The 20,919-nt window shown below is 41.5% G+C and overlaps 2 protein-coding genes across 5 annotated transcripts; both read right to left on the reverse strand.

Annotated features, from left to right (window-relative positions):
* Positions 1-397: 397 nt before the first annotated feature.
* On the reverse strand, positions 398-7,796 carry LOC104441884 (transaldolase). 2 transcript variants are annotated; one of them, XM_039311672.1, is made up of 13 exons: positions 7,614-7,796; positions 7,412-7,535; positions 7,209-7,287; positions 6,987-7,062; positions 6,770-6,853; positions 6,286-6,390; positions 5,660-5,740; positions 5,488-5,552; positions 4,288-4,357; positions 4,124-4,201; positions 3,040-3,137; positions 2,759-2,894; positions 398-904 (listed from the first exon to the last, which is right to left on the reverse strand). In XM_039311672.1, exons 1-13 carry the CDS (start codon positions 7,683-7,685, stop codon positions 767-769), a joined length of 1,206 nt encoding a protein of 401 aa, XP_039167606.1. In that variant the 5' UTR covers positions 7,686-7,796; the 3' UTR covers positions 398-766. The 2 variants fall into 2 exon arrangements, with proteins under 2 accessions (XP_039167606.1, XP_010053436.2); XM_010055134.3 differs by having other exon boundaries at positions 398-913; positions 7,614-7,792.
* Positions 7,797-8,870: 1,074 nt separating this feature from the next.
* On the reverse strand, positions 8,871-14,358 carry LOC104441885 (probable trehalose-phosphate phosphatase F). 3 transcript variants are annotated; one of them, XM_010055136.3, is made up of 14 exons: positions 14,083-14,357; positions 11,911-12,039; positions 11,709-11,824; positions 11,328-11,550; positions 11,002-11,142; positions 10,849-10,920; positions 10,622-10,747; positions 10,417-10,473; positions 10,161-10,262; positions 9,994-10,071; positions 9,817-9,886; positions 9,652-9,722; positions 9,472-9,564; positions 8,871-9,370 (listed from the first exon to the last, which is right to left on the reverse strand). In XM_010055136.3, exons 4-14 carry the CDS (start codon positions 11,484-11,486, stop codon positions 9,311-9,313), a joined length of 1,029 nt encoding a protein of 342 aa, XP_010053438.1. In that variant the 5' UTR covers positions 11,487-11,550; positions 11,709-11,824; positions 11,911-12,039; positions 14,083-14,357; the 3' UTR covers positions 8,871-9,310. The 3 variants fall into 3 exon arrangements, with proteins under 3 accessions (XP_010053438.1, XP_010053439.1, XP_010053437.1); XM_010055137.3 differs by having other exon boundaries at positions 11,328-11,555; XM_010055135.3 differs by having other exon boundaries at positions 11,328-11,824; positions 14,083-14,358.
* Between the last annotated feature and the right edge of the window lie 6,561 nt (positions 14,359-20,919).

Here is a 20,919-nt window from a genome sequence, read left to right on the forward strand (position 1 = left end):
TGGACAGCGCATTATGTCCCACGGGACGATTGAGATTATCGATCCTCCAAATTCCACAGGCATCAAAATCATTTGATGAGCTTGAATAGCTTTTAGCACGACCGAAACAGAGCACGTGAAAATAGGACCCTCCTCGCTCTAATGCCTACATTCCATAAGGGTTTCCAACTTCAGGTACGAGGGCAATGAATTTCGTGTGCGAAGAAAAAGCGTCGTGCGTGATTTCATCTACATGACTTCCACCCATAACAGTATAGCCGACCAGGCTTAATTGAAGCTAACAGCTAAGTAATCATCAGCTGAAGACATATTCTCCTGACATGTTCTGGCAAAATCTTTTGCCAGAATTTTATGCGCTCAGTTATTTGTTTTTGCTAGGCATGCTTCTCCAGAAATATTAGAGCAGCTAAGACAAGTCTCATTAGCATCCCAACAGCATGCGACAATGCGAGAGCCGAGTCGTGCTCCACGAGCATTGAAAAAAAATGGGTCTTTGGGGAGGAGCTTTCGGAATCAGAAATACACGATAAAGCAGAAACCTGGAACACCAAGGTTACACTGTTTGGTGACGACTCAAGTTCGGTTTAGAGCAAGGAGAAAGAAGTCAATAGCTGTAAAACTCATTAACATCAGGCGATGACCTTCACATTCTTTTCCACCAGAGCCGATGCAAGTATCCAAGGGAAAAGTCGAGCATGGAAAGCAGTTGGAATCAGAATTGTTCTCTTCATAAATAAGAGCCGCTTAGCAATTCCAGACCGGTGAATCATACATTTGGGGGTGGCCAGATCTTGCCGAAGAGCTCCTCGACTCGCTTGGCCTGATTAACGTACCCATCCAATCCAGCTGCAAGTAGTTCCACAGAAGTTGGTCCCATAGCTGAGGCAAGGGTCAGTTGGTCCCACTTACAAAGCTGAACAGGATATACACCATTCAAATCAAGTCAGTGACATTCTAAACGGGAGAGAGAGTATTTATCACAATGATGAATGGCATCTGATAGTTATCTTATTTACTCAACAGGCAGTAATCGTCCATATGGAAGTAGCACTACAGGCTAATTATGAAAAAAAATGTAGGCAAGCACACCTATAATTTCTTTAAGGTTTTTAGCAAGCTTCTTATGATATGTAGCTTTAGCTGCATGCACTTAGCTAGGAAGAGCATTCAACAAGCATGCATACATGAGTGTGTATGTGCATGGTCTGCATTATGCACTTTCCGATCTAAGAACGAAGATACACTAAGTGGGACACACCCAAAGCAACTAACAAAAATCCACTGTCCTTCACAGCGCACATTTATTTTCATTCCACAGGTTTGCAAGCTATGGCATCATTGATCACTTAGGGTGTGTTTGTTTAAAATTGTTTCTGTTCTCCGGAACACAAATTTTTATTTTTTTGTTCCAAGAAACAAAAAAGAACAGAAACGCGTTTATTTATACTTTTGGTTCCCGGAAACAAAAAATCATCTATTTTTTTGTTCTCGGAAACAAAAAATCTATTTTTTTGTTCCCGGGAACAAATTTGAAACAAAACAAGAAGTAAAAAAAAAAAAAATTCTTCCTTTTGCCAGTCACCGGCCTTACCATGGCCAACGCTGGCAACCGGCCAGATGAGGGTTGGCGACCTCACCGAAACATCACCGGCCCCCGAAGAAGCCGAGCCATAGCAAGGCTCGTCGGCCCAAGCCTCGTTGTGGCTGTGCGAGGCTCGGCCTCGACAAGCCACCTCTAGGATAGTGTCGCTGGTGGTGGCTCGGTGAGACCGAGCCTTGCCAGTGGCTAGGCGAGGTCGGTCTCGCATGACCTCGCCAAGCCGGGCGAGGCCGACCTCGTGCCGCTTGGGCAAGGCCAAGTCTCGCCGGTGGCCTAGCGAGACTCGCCGGGGCCAGGCTGGCCATCCCGGAACAAAAATTTTGTGCAATTACCAAACGCGTTCTTCTGTTCAAAATTGTTTTTCGAAACAGAAATAGTCTATTTCTATTCGGAGAACAATTTTTAAACGAAAATATTACCAAACGCGCCCTTAGGCCCTATTTGGCAAAAAGTGTTTTCGTTCCCCGGAACAAAAGTTTCTGTTCTTTTTTTACAAAAAAAAAAAAAAAAACAAAAAATTTATTTTTTTGTTCCCGAAAATAGATTTGGAACAAATAAGAAATATAAAAAAGTTGCTTCTTATTCCTAAAAATAATTCCGAGAAACAATTTTTCTCTCTTCTTTTTTCTTTCCTTCTTCTTCCTTTTGTCCTGGGTTGCCGGCCTCGGCCATGACCGGCCAACGAGAGCCGCGACCTTGTCGGAGCATCGCCGGCCCTCGGCGAGGCTCGAGCCTCGCCGGTGGCTAGGTGAGCTCGGCCTCACCGGAGGCCGGCGACGCTCGGCGACCGGCCAAAATGAAGAAAAAAGTAAAAAATGAAAAATATAATAAAAATATTGAAAAATTAAAAAAAAAAAACAACAAAATTATACAAGTTTACCAAATACATTTCTATTCCCTAGAATTTTTTTGCAATTACCAAACGCGTTCTTATACTCAGAAATTATTCTTAGGAACAGAAATAGAAAAAACTATTTATGTTCAATAATTGTTCATCAAAGCAAAAAGGTTACCAAACGCGCTCTTATTGGATCATTGGGCTCCAAAATGGAACTCGCATGATCTAACGGCTACCCTTAAAATCAAATGGGCTCACACAGACTTGATGCAATCAAGAACCTTTCACGGGGGAAATAAATATGTAAAACTGAAGCGCACCTCTTCTTCAGAGAAATTGTAGGTAGCAGCAGACTCTGGTGACAGCCTCCTAACAAAAGAGTATTTCTCATCTGGAGTAGTGATCGATTCTTTGAGAGATTGCAAGACTTTCAATGGTGCAACAATATAGTCCACCCTGTAAAGGAAGAACAGAAAAACATGATCAGAGAATGACATTCCTTGATTGAAACTGATTAGAAACTCCAATTCTGTTAAGAAGATCAGCATAAGAGAAACATGATGCCACAAACTTTGCAGGGGTAGAGAGAGAGAGAGAGTACCCTAGCAGACTGAACAAATCCTGCTTGTTTCTAACTGCTGCTGCCATCAATTTGGATTTATGCCCATATTTGTGGATGTAATTATAAGCCTTTGTCACCTGCATGAAGTACATCACTAGATAAGGCATGACTAGTTATTTTGCAGCAATATTGTGAAATAGAACTCTTTGATCGCATTATTGATGCAATGGAGTACCCTCATTTCAAATGAACTTTAATCTGGCATTCCAACTAGATGTTTCTCTATCTTAATGTGCAGTCCAACCAGGTGTCCAAACAAGAGAAGCAAATTAATAGTAGCAGCATAGGACTTCTATAAAGGAGCTCAGACATCCCCTACTGCCAAGGCATCATCGAATAGTACCAGAATGCTGCAAAATAAAACCATCAATGCTAATTGATCACCATGTCTCCTACAAGGTGTACCTTGTGAGTTGACATCCTTTTCAAATAGATCAAAGACAGGGACAGAGGTTGTAGATCGAGGAAGGCAATGAACTTTACAAAACCACTTTACAAAACACAACTATTTTGGCTTTAGATTGAGCATAACAATTAGATGGCTTAAAGCGCCAGGATCCTAATGAACATAGCAAAGGATACGCAGCGAGTAGTCATGTTAATTCCAGCATTTTCAATTTGCAAGTAGTAGCTTAAACCACCTCTATATTCCCCTTGGCACATGTCAATTGCACGCGTATAAGAAACATTACAGAAACTGCACCTAAGGAGACATGAAGCGGATTGCTCCTATGATCTCTGGCTAACGTGAATTCCATAGCTCCAAGAGATCATGAAAAGATCGTAAGTTAAACAACCATACCTTTCGTAGTAGTCAACTAAGAAACTAAAGAGAAAAGTCATAACACTATTGAACAAGAGTTGAACCCTTAAACCTTCTAAAAGCCAACAAGTTTATAAAAAGACACAAAGCTATCATGAATTTCGACAAGAGAATATCCATGAACAGTGAGTTTGGGTGGGCATGGGTAACTGAAGAAAACCTGTTGTGGCATAGAATACAATCAAAAATGAGTCTAGGACTCTTATTAATTTTACCAAAAATAAAAGCTTTGCAACTAACCAGAGCCAACCCTGGATCTTCACCTCTTCCCAAAGCAGCATCCACTTCTGGGTCACCAGAGTGATTGCGTGCCCAATCCTGAGGATGATGCAAGCGTCAAATGGAATGTCACAAATAACGCAGAAAATCATTATAGAGAAATAGCCAAAGGGCTAAGCTGTTACCCTAATGCGACCAACAAAAATCTGAATGACAGAAGCGCCGGCTTGTGCGGCAGCCGCTGCTTGAGCAAAGCTGTAGATAAATGAACAGATAATCAGTGGCTAGTACATTAAGGCAGCTTAAGGAAAGAGAGAGAAAGAAGGAAACTAGGAAATACACACACACACACACACACACACACATACATATATAGAATGATACGCAAAAAGATCGAAGCAACAAGGAACAGAATAGCAGTGAAACTTCCAAACACAAAATGAAAGAACCTAACTATTATCAAGCTGGATCGCAAGCCCTAGTCCGCCAATAGTACTTACAATTCTCTACACAAATTATACACAAAGAGCCATGCCAGTCGACAAACATTGACAAACTAGCAGGACACTTCATGTTGTAAAACAATGTCAACTATGATGGTATGACTAATGAAATCTCTGGGCAAGCCATTGGAAAATCGATAGTTGTGTCTTTCACCTATAGAAAAAAAACATCGCCATCAGAAATTTAAAAATATTTCAGAGTCCATGTCCACTATCTCCACCAATATGATCTCCTGACATTAGAGGCAGTGCAAAAGAACCGCACATTCACCTGCAACACGGTCACTGAAACCAATGTTGGGCGAGGAAACAAGTACTACATGGTGATGATTCAGATTTGAAAGTAAAATGGACACTTGTAATCACACTCAAAAAGCTAGTATAGAATTAAGTCGTGTAGAGAATCTTGTCAATCACACTCGATTAGGTACATGGATTCAACCTGGTGCTTCCACAGATTTTTCCCGCGCATTAGATAGTTAGTCATGCCATCGATTATCTAAACATTGCAATGCAAGCACTCTTTCAAGTCAACATTCAAACAGGCCATTACCCCTGATTATGGGCATTGGCGCCTGGCTCAACCAAACTGCAGCCCAAAATTTTGAAGGCAAGTGGGTACAGCCCATGGCTCTCTTTTAGGGTCTGACAAGCCTCTAATATGTTAAAACTATCTCTTTAGGTGTATTTATGTCATTGATCATTTTAAGTACGGCTATTTAGGGCCAATGCGCAGCCAAACCGGATAGCCAGTCCACTATACTTTTACAGAGGTCCAGTGCAGCTAGTGTATAAATGAGGACACTAGATGATAAACATCAACATAGCTTGACCCGGTAAGTAAATAAATTGAAGTAGCAAAAAAGGCCTTTCCAAATATACCTGTAAACAAAAGTCAAATGTGTCTGTATGCCCTCAGATTCAAGCAATCTTGAGGCCTCTATCCCCTGCATAAACACCCAGAAATGGCCCACAGAAGGGCCAGATTTGCATAAGCTAACTTTAAAAAGTAAAGTGCCACTGATTCCAACTAAGGCGCGCACTGGCCACTTACTTGCCATGTGGAAGGAATTTTAAATAACAAACGCTCGGGAGGGACGTCTACTTCACCGTACAGCTTTAGCAAGTCATGCACCTGCAATGAGTATGATGTAGCTGGCATCAGATTGGACAACCAATTTCCAATTTTTACCACTAAGAGCTGCCCAAGGCACCTGATTACTTATACTGGAGATCAATATCGTCAAGTAGATTTTAACAATCTTTTCTTTACAAGCAGTATACGATGAATTCAACAATAACCACTTCTGTGATAAAGTGGAGTCAGCCTCATCTCCAACATCACACTCTCTAATGTACTCTCCATCGCAACACATTGCAGCAAGATCAACTGTATGAGCCAAAATAGGAGTAACATCAATCATTAAGTGCAAATACACAGAAAACACTGCATTTAGAGAGGAAGCTCAATTATTTACTAGCTTGGATTATAAAAACTCTTCGATATGAAATAATTGCAAGACAGTTAGTAGGGACTTTTAATTTATCGATTTTTCTACAGGGCTTCTGCCATCAGTAACCTAATATGGACAGTTACTCGTATCAACACGTGGAGAGTAGCTCTATGGCTATCAGGATATCACGGGCTTATTGATCAAGGAGTACAAAAGAAGCCAATACCTTCCGAATAATTCCATGAGTGTCATAAGCCAGACGAGCATCCACTTCTGTTGATACTCTACCAGGAACAAGCTTTGCCAAATCACTTCCAACATTGACCAAAGCCTACATTGAGAAATCTCACATCAACCACCCAACCAAAGGTAGGAAAGGCAAATTCCCACAAGATCCGACATGTCGCTTATAAATATTTGATTAAAGCAAATTAATTTGTTTCCTTTTTCTGTTTTGGACAAGAAAGTCGATGAATATTTTCTTTTTCACGGTTTCTTTTCCTCAGTACTTATGTGATCATGCAGCTCAGGGGCAAATTACTAATGTCAGTAAGGTGAACTTTACTCTCTCTCCTTCATTCAATCTTCATAGAAAAACAAAGGGGAAGTAATATAAATTTCCCCCTCATTCTTTTTGCTTTCCAAACTTTCCTGTCATATAACACATCATGAATTGAGAACTGCAAGGTAGAGTGGGAAAAAACGCCTACCTTGTTGACAAAACAGGACAGCCTCATCTCATTGTTCGCCAACCCATAGCAGCCTCTATCAGCCAAGGCCATTTCGACGGCATTCTAAGCACGAGAATACAAGAATGATCTCCATTCAGCGAACAGGGGCATTTAATTGGGGAATCAAAAGACTTGAGTGGACTTCTTCCTACTAGCGTCCGAAAATTTCCCCCCAAAATGAAAAAGAGATCGTTACCCTGAAAATAGTATCCGGAAGACTACATATCCCCAGGAGGAGCGAGGAGCTGACGGTCGCAGCGGTAGGAGGGAACCTGAAAAACCGGAGCGATTGCGAATGATAATCGGCCACGATCAAGCTCGAAACTTTTTCGATGCAAAAGAGAAAAACGGGATTTTGCTTTTGCCATCGCGCATCGCGATAATGCCAGTGCAGAAAGAGGATTTTCGCTTCGATTACTTCTCGAAGTCATCGAAGATGACGGTATCGGGGACGATCTCGCTGAAACTGGACACCGCATCCAACTCAGTGCTCAAGCCTTCCAAAAACGAAACGGAAGATCAATCAATCAATCAATCAATCAATCAATCGTCAAACACAAGAACGTCGATCGCGACGCCCGAAGGAGCCGCACTGAGCCGAAGAGCGGATTGGAAGAATACCGGTATCGAGCGAGGAGGAGGAGGAGGAGGAGTTGGAGGAGGCTCGGATTCGAGGGAGCGGCGGCCGGGAGCGGAACGCGAGCTTCGGCGAGGCGGATCGAGCGAGCAGCCTCAGCTTCCCGTCCTGCATGTAAATACACACCGCTCAAAGCATTTTCCCCATGGAGTATCGTGCGAATGCGCAGAAAGAAGAAGAGGTTACGTGGAGAGAGGAGGAGGAGGAGGAAGCGGAGGAGAGAGTCGAAGAAGGCGGAGATCGCAAGGAGAGCGACATCTTCTTCTTCTTCTTCTTCTTCTTCTTCTTCTTCTTCTTCAGCTTCCGGAGCTGAGCGAGTGTTGCGAGTCGGAGGAGATAGCTTGGAATTTATCTTGAGGAAGGAGGTGGCAATTTGATTATCCCCTCTTCTTATTTTCATTTTGATCGTCGAAATTAGATTGAGATAATAATGATGATGACAAAATAATAATAAATTTGGGGATTGCCTAGGATGGTCCACCGGATGACAGATGCTTTGCAATGCGGGGGCTTTCGAAAGACGACGACCTCTTCGGATCCACTCCCACCTGGGTATGCCCTCGCAGCTACAAAATCATCGAATGCGATAGGCATGGTGAATGGTATGGATGCCGGTTTGGGGCGCTCCATTCGCTCCCATCCAATGTCTGAACTCCAATTGGTCTCAAACTTAATTTTAGTTCATCGCGACATTAAGACAAAGGATAAAAATAGAGTCAGCAAATTATCCGAAAAGGATTGCGAATCTCCATGAAATTGGCTCGCTAGATATACTTTTGAATTGAATTAAATGATAGATATATGTATATCAAAATAAATGATACAATGATATTTTCGTGATATGATCGGCCATATTCGGATTGAAGATGCCAAGAATTCCAATTTTAACCCAATTAGCTATCTCCCGTTTCCAGGTTTGTGCACCTTCCCCAGCATATCGTTACCATGAAATAGTTGGGTTCATTTCAAGGTTCTCATACATCTATATCGGAAATTCACCTAAAATGCTCTTGGGGTTAGAATTCTTCTATGGGGGTTCTTGTTATCATAATGGATTTTATTTTCGGGGCGGTGTCGACAGTGTCATGCCGCAAACGAAACCATGAACGACAACTTGGTCGATGAAATCGAGGAAGACACGTCCGCCCAGCGTTCTCATGCGAGTCCCGACCAAACGCACGAAAAAACACACAATGGGCCTCCAACCACCTCGCATGGATTACCACATGCTCGTGTTCCAAAACCAGAACAATCAAGCCGAGGTTTCCTGTGTACTACCTTCGGGATCCATATTGACTCGGCTAGGATGCCGAGTGATGACCGGCTCGTTCAAACGTCCGCTCACAATCTGTTGCATCGATTGCCACATTTGATTCTACAAGCCGAGTCATAGTCGTAAAAACTCATCCTCCTCTTCGTCGCCGTAATTGTTTTGTCCGAAAGTCGCTTAAAAAGTACAGCTTTTCTTTCTGAATTAAATTACGATCATCCGTTGCTCTTTACATAATCACAGAACTCAGGAGAGACTCAAAAGAACAGACTGACCCCTTCAAAGACAGGAATACACAGCTATGAACTAGTAAAAACCACGACCATCCACATGCGATTCCCTCGGCATCGTCTGTCTCGATAATTAGTACTTGACTAGACTAAGAAATGAACTGACCATCCGCTCGGCCAATGGAACACGTGCAGAGCAATGGGAAAACCTTCAGACGAAAAAATAATTACCACTAGGTTGCCCAGAAGAGAAAAATCGCAAGCAGAAGGCCTCGCTTTATTGTAAGCAGAAAAAAAAAAAAAAAAAAAAAAACAACAACACAAGAGCCTTGATCTGATCTGGCTTTCTGCAGTATACTTGTTGAGGTGCCTTTGATTCTCAATCATTTCCCCGCTTCTTCGGTCTTCTTCCAATTACCCAGGGACTTCAAAAATTCCATGACCTGAAGTTTTCCAAAAGAAGAATCCCACGAAATCAGACTAATGCAGGAAAAGATGCAACATTCGTTAAAAGAGTAACTTCAACGATAACTGATATATGCACCTCTGATGGATCCTTGAGTGAGTAAACAGCACTAGTTTCCTTAGGTGTTGAAGATACTAGAATACCAAAACCAAAATTCCCTTCTCGCAGCACCTAACAAAATGAATATCGGGCTGAGATCAGGCTCTTAGAACAGTCCATGTTCACACTGGGAGAGGATAAAGGACGTCCTTTTGTTACCTTAAATGCATCTTCATCTGTCTTGTCGTCCCCAATGTAGATCGGAAGCACATCTTCAGTGTCACTCAGCCCTGCGACAACAGGGTAGTAATTGAGATGAGGCCAAATGCTTACACAAAACCACAAAAGGAGAAACGCGGTAACAATGGTAAAATGGCTCAGTACCAAGAGAATCAAGCAAAAACTCAACTGCCTTTCCCTTGTTCCAGTCAATCACTGGACGGACCTCTAAAACCTGGAATAAGTAACACGACTGTCAAAAGGCGGCGTCATAATAGTGTAAAACAAATGTCAAGAGGAAAAAGGAAACAGAATGAGCCTCCTAAGGTCCACCAATAGTACCTTCCGTCCATGTGTTAACCGCAAACGGGGATACTCTTTCAAAATATCATGAACACACTGAGCAATAACTGGCCAATTCTGAAGTCAAATTAAAGAAAAAGAGATACCATCAATATGCATCCAGCCAAACTTATATAAACAATCTGAAGTCCAAAACATTCCCCTACCTTTTCATCTACATTACGATAATGTACAGAGGCACAAAACTTGTGATTCTCAACTTTTGCGCCTTTGATACCCTTTGTGTTCTCGACAAGGGTTCTAAAAACCTGTATAAACACATTAAAGATCACCAATCAGAAATAAAAGAAACAGCTATTCGAAACAATAATAATTACAGGAAAGTATGTCTCCTTTTTCTTCAACTTTTTACCAAAAAAAAAGAAAAAAGACTAATAATTACAGGAGGAACAATTGTTGTACCTCATCAATCACGGGTAAAAATTCTCTAGCGGGCTGGAAGAGATTTACCTCCTTGCCCTGCCATGGCAAGCATCCATGTTAGTTACGTCATGGAATTGGAGGCTTGGTAAGGAAAGCAGATCGGAAATAACATATAGTTTCACTACCTAAGCAGTGCACTTGGAGAGAACAACAACAATAAAGCTCTGCCAAAGAAACACCTTACCTGTTGGTCAGTTGATTTAACACAGCTCGGGTGGTCATTGGACACACTGCTGTTGACAGGGCCCATAATGTCCATTCCATGACTACCAGCATAGTAAAGTTCAGTTAGTCCTACCAAATCGTAAACCTGTAAATCAAGGCAAGTCAGACCTCAAGTTTATAAGTGTGGCTGAACAGATGTACCAAAAAGAAACATCAAGCTGTGTTCAAAAGAAGTTTGTCGATCACCTTGTCACGACTCCTTCCACTGATAATTGCAGTAGGAAAGTGATCTGCAACATTCTTTACAGCTACACGCATCTGAAAAGAAATTTATATGGTTCAACGTAAGTAAATGTGCAAAGATGGGCATTTGCAGAGGCAAATATATTGTCTGCTTACATCATCAGACATTAGTGCACAATCTGGGTCATCAACAATTGGTGACAGAACACCATCATAGTCCAGAAACATTGCTATCTTCTTGTTCTTAGCCTGCTCAATTATTTGCTCAAAAGAATTGAGAGCTGATGGATGCTTAAGCTGCACAATCACCCGAAAGACGCAATCAGGACATAAAAAGGCAAAAATAAGGAAAGAAATCACAATTCAGTGACACAAAATAGAAGGATATATATGAAGCTGTACCGCTTAAGGCTTTTCTTTATCTATACATGACATAAGAAGAATGACACATCTCAACTAGTCATTTGAGAAAGAAAACATACCATCCAGGACACATAAGCAGCATCGGAGTCATCTGCAGCAGCTTCAAAAGTGAAATCCCTGACAAGCTTTTTGCGAGGGGGAGAGGATGCTTTCATGGCATCGAGCCAGCCATTGGAACGGACATCATCTAGTATTCCAGGCTTTCTCCTCGGAATCATTATGTGCCTGCTCGAGGAAAAAGGTGCTCCATGCTGTGGCAACAAGCTGGAGCGGATGCCAAGCCTTGACTTGGTAACAGGAGCAGGATCGGTAAGAACAGGAGAAGCATGATTAGGCTTCATTTCCATTGGATCCAGATTTCTTGCTACGGTATATATATATACTCTAAACCAAAACGAATTCTTTAAACAGCCACTTGGTCAGAATGGAGATCTAGGCACCTGTAACCCTGTTTTCTTTACCCAACCCTTTTGTCTATAAAGAACCACCGCTTCAGAGTCTTCTTATCGCTGCTGCTGTTGGGTGAGCAGTCCATTAAGCATAGGCTTCCTGAGAACTGGTAACAAGTTCGAGTAATCACAACTCCATTCAGAGTGAAAAATGCAAAGAAAAATGCTGCTACTTCAGAGAGGGATAGATTACCTTCTCATCTCTAAAGCCAAACAACATTTATAGCAAAAGATTAAGCATCAGCATGGAGAAGTACATCAGAAGGATGGAGTGAATCGCTTCCAAATCTCAGGTGTAAGAATCTGCTCCTTCCCAAAATCACTGAAGGGGCAAATAATAATTCAATGAGTAGTTGGCCAAAAACTTAAAAAATAAGTAAAAATAAATACACGACAAGGATTTGAGAAAAGAATTCGACATCGAAGTGAAATAACTAGACCAAATGTACAAGTTTGATTAACAACTCATGGATGATTTTATAGTAAGTGATTTTCCACCCACTTGTGCAATGTATGGATTTCTGCACCCTCTTAGATCATGATTGCAGCCAATGATCATCTTAACAAGCAAATGAATGTTAACAGATGACTTTAACAAATGCATTGACTTGATTAGAAAACTGGGATATCAGTGGCACACAATATTTATAATCCTTATAAATATGAAGAACATCATTGTCATGATTTCATGATCTGTTCTAAAACATACCCCAATTACAATATCTCTTATCAGATAAATGCATATCTTTTTTCTATGATCTCCCACCCAAAAGTGGGGAAGTTCATCTATACAAAGGCTGAAAAGATGTGGACCATTTTATACAATTTAATATGCACAATACAAACCAAATTTCCAGCTAAAATTAAAGGAATGACCTCTCGAGGATCATTGACCGTTTCACGCATTCGAGATATGAAAGACAGATAGTGATGCAGACATCAACATATAGTTTATTTCACAACCCAAAGCGCTTAGCACATGTATACCGTTCCTTTTCAAAAACAAATAACAAGAACCCACACGTTCGCACTCAGAATCACAACTTCAACCAACATTAAACAAAGGGGAGCTATATGCTGTGGGTCTCTGCGGCCTTAGACAAATGCCAAGTAAACATTAAGCAACACATGTCTATATAATATGATGGTGGCTCAATAAAAAATAGAAAAGGAAAAGAACGAATTCAAGGCTGTGAAAAAGACACCGCAACTACCAAAGTTACCACAGAAAACCCAGAAACAATTAATTGTTATGGTAGAAAAAACAACAAAACTATGCCCACATGTTTTTTCATGAAAATTTGGATTCAATGAATCATAAGTCACTTCTAACACGGTATTAGAGTTAATGATGATAGAAGATTCTTGACGTGATATAAACGATCTAACAAGATGCCATTACAAAAAATAATAGATACCCACATGATCGAAATGTGGACTTTCACCCAAACAAATTCCTGAGTGTATTGAGAAAAAAACCTATCCACGTTTCGGGGTTTTCAACGATCTTATTCCCATTTTACACCGGCACACTCAACCAAAAAAAGTTCAAAAAGGAAAAAGGAAAAAAAAGAAAGAAAGAAACTTCTACTCGCCACACTCATTACAAAAAAAAGGGGTCTTGGAATCAGACAAAACAAGACGTAAGACTTTTCCCCACTTAAAAGGTCGCGGGACCGGTTCTTTTCCGCCGGTTACATCGTAGTAAAGCGATTTAGACATGCTCCGAGACTCAGACACGACTCTCTCCCGGATTACAGCAACAAGAAGCCAAAAGAGGAAGAAAAAAAAGAAATATTGACGAGAAAAACCTCGCCAAATCAGCATCTGTATAAAATATACAGAAGACATCACATATGAAACCGAAAGAAAATAAAAATAAAAATAAAAGGACAAGTCGTGAATACTATTCACACGCAAAGTCAAACGCCTCATCGAGGGGACCCAAAACCAAGAGCCATGTAGAAATCCGACGCCACCGATTCAAGAAATCCTAGAGCCGACAGCTTGCGCGAACCTAACGCCTGATAACTTCCTCTCCAATCCACGCGAAAAGGGCAAAAAAAAAAAAAAAAAAAAAAAAAGCAAGAACCGAAGACGCCGAACGGAGACAAAAACAACGACGTCGGACAAAAGCCGCAGGATCCTCCAATTTCCGCACACCAAGAGCGAAAAAATAAATAAACAAAAAACAAAGCTCACTCGCGGTTCGCATGTATCGTCTCCGAAAAAAGAAAAGAAAACACCAAATTCATGAACGCGAAACATCACCGGAAGGCGCAAAAAAAAGGGCCAAAACATCCGACGGGGACGCATTTTTTTCAAGGAATTGACGACTTAGCAACTATGGGCGAACGAATCTAACCGCAAACGACGGGGAACACGTCTCGCACGTAACACGGGGAGCCAAGGACCTCGAACGACGAAACGCCCGCGTCGAGCGTCGGGCCCCTCGGGGAGTACTCGCCGCCGGAAAATTCCGCGCGGGGTTCCAACGAGCGAGCGAGGAAGACGGCCGGAAACTGCACCCGGCGAGGAGGGAGAAACCGCCGAAACCCTAAGCGAAGCGCGCGAGCCGCGGAGCGCGAGAATGTCGAAGAAACGCAGGAAGAGAGAGAGAGAGAGGGAGAGAGAAGGATTGTGGGGCGAGAGGCGGAAGGGCATTTATAGAGAACTTTTTCGGGTTTCAGTTGGGCGAGGAAGACGTGCGGTCCAAGGCAAGCTGCTCGGTCGTTCAATCGAACCGGGAGTATTTTCCCCCTTTCTAAAAAATTTTTTTTTAAATTACATACGAAAATAAATATTCTTTTTCTTCTTCTTTTTTTGTGTAATCGAGGGAGGTGCTGCTGTTGGTTTTTCGGAAGTACTCGCGGGATGCCGTCGGAAATACGTGGAGGTGAATAATATGGGACGACGCTGACCCACGCTCGCCCCGGAACGCAAATCCGGGGGGTGACGTGGCCACGTGTCAGCGCGGGGCCCGTGCGCTCGAGATGACCCAGCGATCGCGCCGCTGTCGGCCCCCCCTCACAACCAATGCCCAGCTGTCAACGGTCGATCGGCGAGGCGATACGGGCCGCCGACGTCCGCCGATTCCGTCGCCGTTTCCTTCCACCGTTTTCACTTTACACGGTCCCTCCTGCCTGATTTCGTCAACAGGGGGAGATTATCACATCGGGAAAAAGGGGATGCGCTCGGTGTTCGTGCAGAAATTTAGAAAAAAAAAAAAAAAATTTGGAAAATGTAAACTTACGAAGGAAGGAAAATTGTGATTGGATTGAATGATTGCGGGAGAACGATTGAATTTTCAGAGTTCACAGGAGATCTATGAAATCGGAAATCGAATTATTTTAAGATTGTTCGAAATTTAAAAAAAAAAATTGGAAAATGTAAACTTACGAAGGAAGGAAAATTGTGATTGGATTGAATGATTATGGGAGAACGATTGAATTTTCAGAGTTCACGGGAGATCTATGAAATCGGAAATCGGAATTATTTTAAGATCTCTTCTATCGTCACGTTCGTCTATGATTTCGTACGTAGCATTTTTTCTTGTCTTTTTTTCCTTTAGCAGGGTTTGGAAAGGGTAAGGTTCTTTGCATTTAACGTGTGGTGGGCCTTTGCACCTCTTCGACCGCTTCGATACGTCTAATCAAAGCCTTTTCTATGGTACTTTTTCTCTTTCACGATTTAACAGTCCCCCAAACTAAAGAATTTTTAACGGCTTAACATGTGTTCCTGATATTCAATTTTTTTTCTGAGTGAGCTTTGATTTCGGACCTTCCCAAGAGATTAAAAAAAAAAAAGAATCGAAAAAACCTTTTCTCAGCACTAATTCAGGAAAAATCCCTATTTTTCCACCGATTCGCTATATTTTTTTCTTACGAAAAAAAGGAAAAGAAAAAGAAGCGGTTAAATTATTTGCGGCAAGCAGGAGCCGCTGATAAGAAAACAGTGGCAGGCAGAAAGAGGAGGGGCGGGTCACGTGGGAGAATCAGCGCGGTATAAAAGCGGTTCTGCTTTTCTACGGCTGGAGCCGCACGGATCTCGTGTTCCGTGCCACGTGTCCCGCCATCCGTGCTGGCGTCCCGGCCCCCTCCCGGCCCCTACCCCTATTTTCCAGCTTCCTTCCAACCGTTTTCTACATATTTATTTCTTCTCCTTCCTAACCATAAATGAGAATACATCAGCTAGAGCGACTCAAATGCTTTTTTTAATGAATTATTTTTAATTTTAATATAATACTGGATAAGAATTTAAAAAGAAAGCGTAGAAGTCGGAGAGCTAGGGAGAATGGGTACGCCTAAGATTAATCTTGTGTTTAATTGAGAATCTATATGTTCTGAGAGTCTCTAAATAGGTGCATTAAAAACCCGGAAGAATTACGACAGTTCTGAATGTGAACTGGTCTTAATATGACTTATCTAGTTTCTTCTTTGAACAAGCAAAGCCACGTTGACAATTATAGTCACTAAAAAACTCATAAAATTAAAAAAAAAAATCTTGTGTGTGGCGGTGGATTTGTATCTTGACCAGATCAAAGGGTATCATGTGGGTGCGAAAAAAGTGCAAGATTTTGGATTTAAAATAAAAGTGTTTTATAAATTTTCCTCCCCTTCTAGACGAATCGGATGGTGATTAGGGTTTCATGGCTCCAATTACTTCTGTCAAAGGAAAAGGTACAGGGGATCGGTGGGGCCCAGATACGGTTGGTCGTTTTTTTCCTGGTTCCTTGCCGACGTTGTTCACCGGTCTCCCAGGAATCTTCGATTGAATTCGAAAAAAAGGTACATTTTTTTCAAATTTTTAATTGGAGATTACGTGCAAAAAGGTATGGAACCGAATTTCGTGGTTTGAATTTGGACCGCCATTAGTTTTCAACGCATGCTTGCTTGAATTTATGTGCTTCCTTAGTCATCACGAAGCCTTCCTCGCTTGCAAAAATTTCAATATATATATATGAGTTTTTTATTAGTCACAGTAAGTAAACAAATAGTAGAAATGAATTGCTTAAAATGAATGAAAATCATGTTTTTAATATATCCGGAGGTGCTACATAAACATAATTCCCATACTCTAACTTTCCCCTCTTTCTTAAGAACTCAAAATATCCTCGAGATAAGGACATTGATCTCTGCGAATTGGAGGTCTCTGTCCTTATTGGACATTCAATTTATGTTCTATTTTCTCAGCTTTCGTAACTTGCTTGATAACTTTTTTTCCTCATTTCCATCATAAATCATAATACTGTTTCGCATACGACTTTATAAAAGTTCCAAATGCTGGTGCCGAACATTTAGATAGAATTTCTATTAGGCAAAATAAAATAAAATAAAATAAGTAAACCATAGCATAGCTCAATGATACTAGTATAAAATGAAGATAATTAGGAGAATTTTTTTCAAATCTTTATTGATTCTCCACATTTCTTGGGATTGTCTACTTCTCATTGTGCACATTACCGATTGATCATTATTGGTTGTAATTGATATTGATGTGATTTTGCGAAGATTATAAAAGGATTCACCTACACTTCCGTGATATTACGTAATTTCGAGAGAGATGATGAATCAAGGAAGATATGCTGAATCATCTCCATGGGCAAATCAAAAGAGAGGGTGACGATGGGCTTCATTCTCTTGGAAAGCACCTGACGTTCTCCTGGTCTTTACCAAACGAATCGACACCCACTCGAGAACATGCGTAGCTGAGCGCACGTACCCAGGATTGGTTTGAGAAAAATATTATTCTCTTCTTTTCACATTTCCTGTATTTTTTTTTTTTTATCATCAAAACGTTGGTTGAAGGGGATTTTCCATATGAACAGTAGGCAGCCAACTATAGTTCCCTGATATAATTTATTCCGTTCACTTCCTTTTGAATAGTCAAGTGGAGTGGACGTGTGGATCCAACTACCGGAAAAATCCATGAAACATCCTGCAAGTCCCATCATCTGATGAAGCTGGGACCTTCGGCCTGTGCGCACGGGCTTTGCATGTAGTTTGTAGGATTCGAACAAGTGGTCTCTAATTTCAAGAGCGGATATCCTCTGACGCCTCAACCTATTGCACAGATAATTTTTTGAAAGAAAAGTTAATACTTCTCTTCTCACTTTACATATGATATGAATTATTTCAAGTGTTTGATAATGTTAGAATATTTAAGTACCATGCGAAGTCATATTTCAAGTACTATAAATGCGAAGATCACATGAAACACACCGAAATATCGTTTGCAACAAGACAACGTTGTACAATCGAATCGAATCGAATCGAATCGAATCGAATCGAGCTCAAACAAGGGAGGGAGGTTGGCGGTGAAATTGAAATACCTGGTGGCCGGCTTGTTCGATCTAGTGACTCATCAATTTAGGACAACCTACCCTTCGTTGTTCTTGTCTCGTAAAACCCTCGCCTGAACCATGAATGCTTCGACAAGTGAAAACGAATCGAATTCGACGGTCTAGAACACTTCCAGACTACCAAATTCCACATTTGTCGGTTTTCGAAGTGGTTTTTCAAAGCAGGGACGGGCGAGAAGATGCTTCCCCAATTCTGCGCACTCGTACTGTCCCAGCAAATTTCGTCCGTCGACTCTATTCTCCTTTTCACATGTAAACGTCGCGTGCTGTCAAAAACATGATGGGAGAAACGCACGAAGACAAGTTGAATCGTCCATGTTGGATGAAATAATTGACGTCGACGATCGTACCGATGTCGTTTGTCTGCACCGGTGGAAAGGAAAGCCTGGAGGCCCTACCATTCTCGCATGTGAACCCGGGGACAATAGAAGTTAGCTAGTGTGTTCATTTTGGCTGAAAGACGAGCATACTAAACGTACATTAAGCGCAATACCTATCCTCAATTTTAGAGCTTTTCCTCTCAAAACTTAGTTTAGATTCAAGTTCTGAAGTAAGACTTATTAATCGATTAAGTCGAGCCAAGTATTTGACTCGAAAAATTGGGCTCAATCGAGCTCGGGCAGCATGTCGAGCCTTAAAAATTCGAGCCAAGTTGAGTTTTGTGTGCCTATTCGATTTGGTTAGACCTTATTAGTGACCGACCAGCACTCCATATGATTTCTCTCGCTCACTATACTGAAGTCTATCTCTCGATCAATCTTGAAAGATTCAAAGAAACAAGAAAATAAGAAGAAACCATTCAATGAGTCTATTCCAAATGATTAATGAAATGGTAAAAATCGGTCCTTTGAAATAAATTTTTTTTTTTGGTGAATGTAATAATATTAATGAGAAAGGACAAAAGTACAAAAGATCTAATCGACAGGCGATATGAAAATCCATACGTCTTCTTCTCTTTAAATAAAATTACAAGGACGTCAATTCGATGCGACCCTAACGGAGAGAGCACCGCGAAGATGCCAGAAAAAGGGTCACGGCTTCTATAACGAAAAGTCGGTCGGAAAAACCACCTCGGACCGGACACGGGTTGCGACCCGCTTCTGTCCAGACCGTTGACGACAAAACAAGCCCCCGGGGCCCACCATCCTTCACACCAGTACTTCAAGCCATCGGTACCCGCGACCCAATGACGGAAAGCGACCGTGCTGACGTGGCGCGGACACTTTAAGATGGGGACCCGACGACGACGACGACGACGACGGCGACGACGACGACGACGGCGACGACGACGTTCCCGCCCGCCCGCCCTGCCCTGCCCTTCACCTTTTTCCTCGCCACGGTTTTCTTGACTTGGAGCTGACTAGGACTGCACTCCCCAAAGAGGCGCGGTGGGGCCCGACAAAGGCCCCTTTGCTTCTTTCTCTCTCTCTCTCTCTCTCTCTCTTTCCCTGAGCCTTTTTGAAACTTTTCCGGGAAAATTCGGTCTGAGATTGCCAGGAATGGAAAGGCAGCGGAGAAGATGCCGGGATTACCCGCTGGGGCGGTAAACGGTAAAAAGTAAACTCCCATTATTGATGCTCGCCGACTGGGGAAAATGGTACGGACGCAATGATGAGGCATCATTGACAAATGGGGGCGTGTTTTTTCTTTTTTCTCTTTTTGGTCAGAAAAAACTCAATTATTTGATTTTTCTTTTTTGGTCGAACAATTATTTTAATTGAAAGTTCGATTCCTTGATTTCACTACTGAAAACTGAAAAGTGCCGGTAGCAATGTCACCATGGAGGTCGGCTTCTTTTGAGCGAGAGTGTTGGCCATTCATTTCGTCGAATTTGTTAAAAAAATATGGACTTCTTAGAGATTTAAAGAATGGGGATGTTTGGATGAATAAAAAGTATATGTAAATATATCTTTTTTTTTGGCCTGACTGCAAATATCTATTTATTTAGATAAAAGATATGCATGTTCTAAAGAATTTTTAAACGTGATTGTAACTTGTCAAACAATAACTTGGTATTGATGAATGATTTTCATAAGGAAAAGAAGTATTTGGCATTTTGGATGCTCTGATGATTTATTCTAACAAGAATCGATACAAATAGTGTTTGCAATTTTAACAAGATAAAATGGAGAATAAAAAACGATTAGAAGGATAATGTTCAGAGATTATTATGTAGAAATTAAAGCATCTGCAGAAGAATATCAGAGTTTAGAATGAACGTCTACTTTTTAGCAAGTGGACTTAAAGCACGTTGTCATTGAAAACGAATACATGTGTATCTTTCAATCATCAATCAATCAACATACAGTTCAAAATCCACTTGTTTAGGAGGACAAACATGCTTCGTTTAACTTGCATATCTATCTTTCCCAAGAGAACAAGCCAGGATTGAAAATCGAAAGGGAAACTTGAGAAGGCGAGCAATTGGCGAACGGTGACATACGTTCACTCAATCGTCATCAATGACATCGCGAGATATAATGCTTGGCCGCTAAGTCAATTCCAACACTCACGCCCGGTATCTTTCCGTAGTTCTTTGCACACCTTCGATTCCCCAATTTCACACGAGAAAGGCTGGACCCATGTATAAAAGTTACTTCTCCAGATGCTTCCTATATTATTTTTTTCGGATGGAGAAGTGTTTTCTACGAGTTAGGTTTGCACGAGCACAAGCCTCCTTAGTCAATGTCATAAAGACATACACCCACTTCTTGAGTCATGACGGCAACTGACACGTTTCTTTTATAATCATCAGACACCGAAAGTAACATAACATCCCAATTCTCACTATAGACATTGACCATGACGTTCTCCTAATGTGGCCTGCACATTAAATGGCCG

This window comes from Eucalyptus grandis, chromosome 4, assembly GCF_016545825.1.
Source record: "Eucalyptus grandis isolate ANBG69807.140 chromosome 4, ASM1654582v1, whole genome shotgun sequence".
NCBI lineage: Eukaryota > Viridiplantae > Streptophyta > Magnoliopsida > Myrtales > Myrtaceae > Eucalyptus > Eucalyptus grandis.

Bases quoted from the DNA above. Each gene is read 5' to 3' on its own strand.
- LOC104441885 (XM_010055135.3), bottom strand. From the start codon at position 11,615: ATGGAAATGAAGCCTAATCATGCTTCTCCTGTTCTTACCGATCCTGCT. The intron at 9,887-9,993 runs GTACTATTGGTG...TACTTATTCCAG, and splicing joins GGTTAACACATGGACGGAAG to GTTTTAGAGGTCCGTCCAGT. The intron at 9,565-9,651 runs GTAACAAAAGGA...TCATTTTGTTAG, and splicing joins CAGATGAAGATGCATTTAAG to GTGCTGCGAGAAGGGAATTT.
- LOC104441884 (XM_010055134.3), bottom strand. From the start codon at position 7,685: ATGTCGCTCTCCTTGCGATCTCCGCCTTCTTCGACTCTCTCCTCCGCT. The intron at 6,854-6,986 runs GTAACGATCTCT...TCTCGTGCTTAG, and splicing joins TTCCGGATACTATTTTCAGG to AATGCCGTCGAAATGGCCTT. The intron at 914-2,758 runs GTGCGCTTCAGT...TATCCTGTTCAG, and splicing joins ACAATTTCTCTGAAGAAGAG to CTTTGTAAGTGGGACCAACT.